The sequence below is a fragment of the Piliocolobus tephrosceles genome, chromosome 18 (assembly GCF_002776525.5).
Source record: "Piliocolobus tephrosceles isolate RC106 chromosome 18, ASM277652v3, whole genome shotgun sequence".
Taxonomy (NCBI): domain Eukaryota; kingdom Metazoa; phylum Chordata; class Mammalia; order Primates; family Cercopithecidae; genus Piliocolobus; species Piliocolobus tephrosceles.
The window spans coordinates 73,892,601-73,897,754 of record NC_045451.1 but is presented as its reverse complement, the minus strand read 5'-3'; the positions used below and the strand labels follow the sequence as shown (position 1 = coordinate 73,897,754).

The 5,154-nt window shown below is 52.2% G+C and overlaps 1 protein-coding gene across 2 annotated transcripts; it reads right to left on the bottom strand.

Annotated features, from left to right (window-relative positions):
* Window positions 1-718: 718 nt before the first annotated feature.
* MC5R (melanocortin 5 receptor) lies at window positions 719-3,903 on the bottom strand. 2 transcript variants are annotated; one of them, XM_031934496.1, is made up of 2 exons: window positions 3,778-3,903; window positions 719-2,315 (listed from the first exon to the last, which is right to left on the bottom strand). In XM_031934496.1, exon 2 carries the CDS (start codon window positions 2,274-2,276, stop codon window positions 1,299-1,301), a length of 978 nt encoding a protein of 325 aa, XP_031790356.1. In that variant the 5' UTR covers window positions 2,277-2,315; window positions 3,778-3,903; the 3' UTR covers window positions 719-1,298. The 2 variants fall into 2 exon arrangements, with proteins under 2 accessions (XP_031790356.1, XP_023084116.1); XM_023228348.1 differs by having other exon boundaries at window positions 1,186-2,400; window positions 3,778-3,885.
* Between the last annotated feature and the right edge of the window lie 1,251 nt (window positions 3,904-5,154).

Sequence of the window (5,154 nt, the reverse complement as noted above, 5' to 3'; positions counted from 1 at the left end):
CCTGGTGTCCAGGCCACTGCTCTGACCACTGGCCCCGTGTCCTTCCTTAGTATTTACCCCATCTAGTCATTTCTTTTTTTTTTTTATTTTGAGTCTTGAACAGTCGCCCAGGCTGGAGTGCAATGGTGCAATCTCAGCTCACTGCAACCTCAGGCTCACGCCTCTAATCCCAGCATTTCCTTAAAATAAAAAGCAAACCCTATAGTGCTTTACAAATTTACAAGAAGCTCTCACAATTTTGCAGTTCTCACGGCCATGATGTACAGTCAGCACAGACGTGGAACCTGAAATGAGATGATTCAGGCCACACAGCAGTGAATGGCAGAGTTAGGACCTGAACTTGGGCTTCTCCACTCCAGTCTAGGTTGGGAGAAGATGGGGCTCCCCAGGCAATAGGTTGGGCCCCGACCTTTGTTGGCTGCTGAAATGAGATTGACATGCTGCCAAGTACACAGGCCAGAGTTCAGACTTCAACACAGATCTGGTGTGAGCCACTCAAAGCAAGCCTGGCTGTGGATGTGTGCTACATGCAGCACTGGGCACCTTGAATCCCTTGAGCCCCTGGAATGCCCCAAACACCCATTTGGAAACCCCAGATTGAGCCCAAATAAGATGGTAAGAAAGAGTCACAGAGTCTTCCACAGCACATGAGGCAAGGTGTGTAGCATAAGGTTTTATGTCTGGGTAAGTGCAACACCATGATTGACAGAAGTACAATTATTCAGACAATTATGAACACAAGCCATGAATCAAAAGTTCAGGCAAGGCGGGCAAAGAAGACATTTCAGAACAAATGAACAGACTGCTTCCGATGGAAAGAATCTGGCCGCTCTGATCTTCCCTGAAAAGCATGCATAGCTCAGAGTGCAGCCAGCAGAGTGTGGACCTGCTTCTGGGGAGAAGCAGCAATTCCACCTGACCTGGATGTCAGAACTTTTCTTCCCGCCACAATCCATGCTTCATCATGCCTGGCTTGCACTCAGAGTGCTGTGCGTTCCCTGAGCACATGCCTGCTAGGTAGAGGGTGGGTGGGGCCCCCAGAAATGGGTGGGAGCAGTAGAAACCATAGGACACAAACGACAGTAAGAAATTGTCATGACTGTTCCCAGAGTGGATAAACAACCCTTGCATGTTGGACACAATCACCAGGAACTGAACAGAGAGAGCCTCTTAGGCCCATGTCTGAGCTGGTAAAGAGAGAAAGGGGATGCTAGCACTCCCGCCTACCCCTTGGCTGTCGCTTTGTCATAGGCGAGCAAACAAAGGAGAGCAGAGCCACAGAGAGGAGCACTTTGTACTTAATCCCTTCTGGGAAAGCTGCAGGCGATTCGGAAGCCACGGCAACAAATAATCTCCTTAAACGTCTTCCGCATCTCCCGGCTGCGGAAGGCGTAGATGAGAGGGTCCACCACGGAATTACACATGATGAGGATGAGGTACATATTGAAGTGAGACATGAAGCAAGAGCAGTAGAGGTTCTGAGGGCAAGAAAGCATTAAAATGAGATGGAGGAAGAACGGGGCCCAGCACACGATAAACACGCCCAGCAGCATGGTGAGGGTGACCGCGCCCTGCACGCTGGTCCTCTGCCGCGCAGAGCTGGCCCCGGGCACAGCCGCCATCCGCTTGACGTGAGTCCGCGCCAGGAGGAACATGTGTATGTACAGAGACGCCAGGAGGAACAGCATCGTGAAGAACATGGAGATGAGGCACAGGATGACGTAGGTGGATTCCGAGTACACGATGAAGACGATGCCGCAGCCGGTGCAGAAAGCCCAGATGCCGGCGATGATGGCCCCTGAGCGCCTCGCTGTCATGATGTGGTGGTAGCGCAGGGCATAGAAGATGGTGACGTACCTGTCCACCGCAATGGCCAGCAGGCTGCACATGGACGCCACCACGGAAATGCAGATCATGGAGTCAAACACATTGTCAATGTGGCGCACGAAGGCGTCTGCTATCACTAGGTGCTTGTTGTTGAGCAGGTAGATGGCCATGGTCTCCCAGGCGTTGGACACGCCCACCAGCATGTCGGCCACTGCCAGGCTGCACACGAAGAAGTACATGGGGGAGTGCAGGTTTTTGTTCTTCACTACGGCCCCTATAACCAAGATGTTCTCCAGGAGGCTGACGACACCCAGAGTGAGAAACGCCTCCACGGCGATGCCCATGTCTTCACAGGGCGAAGACTTGTTTTTGACATTGGGTCCTGAAAGGTTGCCCTCTGTGGCATTCAGGTTGAGATCCAAGAAACGAAGGTGAAACGAGGAATTCATCGCTGGAGAAATACACCTCTTGTCTTGGCAGCAAATTTACTGTAAAACGTGTTTTAAATTCACAATCCAGAGAAGTTAGCAGCCTACCAAAGAAAGACAGCAGCTTGCCTAGAAACAGCACAGCCTAAGAAAGGGGATGAATGAGTACAGTGCATCAGAGGACTGAGCTTGGCTTGCTCAATCCTTTTTTTTTTTTTTTTTTTTTTTTTTTAAGAGACAGGGCCTCCCTATGTTGCCCAGTCTGGTCTCAAACTCCTGGCCAAAAGCGATCCTCTGTCTCAGCCCCCCAAAGTGCTGGTACTCCAGGGGTGAGCCACGTGCCCGGCTGCTGGCTTGCACCTTCTGACCTGCATTCCTGAGAAGTGGAAGAGTGTCCCTGGACATGTGGATTAGAATCTTTCCCAGCCTCTTCTGCTCTCCTAGCTTTCGGCTCCTAGCCTTTCACATGCATCTTACTAGATAGACACTCACCTCCATGTGCCCAGGACAGTTTCACTTTTTATGGCTGCTCTCCTGGGCTCAAGTTCACTATCGAAAACGTCCCCAACTCATAACCTCCAAAATCCCAGCCAGTCTCCCAAAGTTCACATTCCTAAGGCTACTGCACGACATTCTCCTCAAGGGAGCTCCGATTTAAGACTGTACAGACCCGTATTCCCTTAAGAGAGGCAGACAGGTGCATCCCCAACATTTGTCCTGACACTTCTCAGACCCACTGGGATTCAGCCTCCACAGCTGTAAGTAAGGCTATAACCAGAGTGGTCTGTTACCCTGAGAAAAGTCACATGTTAAAAGCTACTGTCTTAAGTTTGGAAGTGTAAGCTGCACATATATGTTAAAATTGAGGAAAATAGTGCTGCTTTTCCTCAATACCTATTTTTCCCTCTCTTCTGCATTATGTGGAATTCCATGAGGTCTAACTGATCGTTTATTAGGTCCGCGTGAGCACAGTACAAAAAAACAGCAACTCACATGCACCACACTCCTTTGTTGCAAAATGTCTCTCTCATGATTCATTTTCAAAAACCCCTTTGCCCTCCAAACTCAGATCACATCTGGAGAGAATTTCTGTCATCGCTCTCATCATTAATATTGGCGATCATTCCGGGAGGGAGGGGGGGATGAGGGACAACAGATTACTTAATAGGTACAATGTGCACTATAGGGGTGCTGGCTACACTAAAAGCCCAGGCTCCACTACTAGGCGATATATCCATGTAACAAAACAGCACCTGTACCCCCTAAATCTATAAAAATAAAAAAGGAAAAAATTGGTAATCATAAGCATTTATTGGACTGCAATCATTTGTTACATGCTTATGTCCAGTTGCAGCTCAGAGATATCGGTAAATGATGGAACTATACTAAACATCATATCGAGCTGTGTTAAAAACTCAGGGGGCAAGCTGGCTGCCGACCCGCTCACTTCCACATGCAGCGGAAGCGCAATTTTGCATTTATTTTCAGGATCTCAAGGAGATAGAAAGTCGTGGCTATTTACCGGTGCTCCTCCTCGCGGGCTGCGGCGCTCAGCCCGGGCCCCCGGCGTCCCCGGGATCTGACGGCCGCGCGGCGCTCAGGGCCAGCCCGGGACGGGCCTCTTCCCCAGCGAGGCGGTTGCAGCTCTGCGGGGCTTTAAGCTTCCTGCCCGCCCGCGCCGGGCCCGCCTCCGCCCCGCCGGCTGTCGCTCCGGGCGGCCTCCGCTGCCACCTAGTGGCCCAGCGCGGCACCGCGGCCAGAGAACTGCGTCAGCCCCGAGCGAAAATCCTCCCCCAACGCATTCTTGAGTGGTTGGTGGGTGGGTGGGTGGGTAGGTTGGTTGGTTGGTTGGTTGAGTGCTTCGTTGGGTAGTTAGTTGGTTGAGTGGGTGAGTGGTTGCTTGTTTGGTTGGTTGGTGGTTGGGTGGGTGGGTGAGCGGGTGGCTGTTTGGTTGCTTGGTTGGGTGGGTGGTTGGGGGGTAGTTAGTAGGGTAGGTGAGTGGTTGCTTGATTGGTTGGTTGGTTAAGTGAGTGGATGGTTACTTGGTTGCTTGGCTGGTTGGGTGGGTGGGGTTTAGTTGATTGGGTAGGTGGGTAGTTGCTTGGTTGGTTGATTGGTTGGTTGGGTAGGTGGTTGGTTGCTTGGTTTGCTGATTGGTTGCTTGGGTGGATGGGTGGATGGGGGTTAGTTGGTTGGGTAGGTGGTTGATTGCTTGGTTCGTTGATTGGTTGGTTGGGTGGGTGGGTGGGTGGTTGGGTGACTGGATGGTTGCTTGCTTGCTTGGTTGGTTGGGTGGGTGGGGTTGGTTGGGTAGGTGGTTAGTTGCTTGGTTCGTTGATTGGTTGGTTGCGTGGGCGGGTGGGTGGCTGGTTGGTTGAGTGGATGGATGGGTGGTTGGGTGGGTGGGTGGTTGGTTGGGTGAGTGATTGGGTGGTTGGCTGGCTGAGTGGAGGTTGGTTGGTTGGGTTGGTGGGCAGTTGGTTGGTTGGTTGGGTCAGTGGGTGGGTGGGTGGGTGGGTGAGTGTTTGGATGGGTGGTTGGGTGGGTGGTTGGTTGCTTGGGTGAGTGATTCGTTGGTTGGGTGGGTGGGTGGGGGTTGGTTGGTTGGGTAGGTGGGCGGTTGGTTGGTTGGTTGGTTGGGTCGGTGGGTGGGTGAGTGAGTGTTTGGTTGGTTGGGTCGGTGGGGGTTGGTTGGTTGGGTAGGTGGGTGGGTGGTTGGTTGGTTGGGTAGGTGGGTGGGTGGCCGGTTGGATGGGTGGTTGGGTGGGTGGCTGCTTGGTTGTTTTTCTGGCTGGTTGCACTTTTTGCTTCTTTTCTCTTCCTCTTACTCCTGATTAAAATGCTCCCCAGCTCAAAGAGGGCTCTGTCACCCCGTTTCTCCTGGATGGCGGTCTCTGAG

Coding starts and splice junctions, on each gene's coding strand:
- MC5R (XM_031934496.1), bottom strand. CDS start 2,276: ATGAATTCCTCGTTTCACCTTCGTTTCTTGGATCTCAACCTGAATGCC.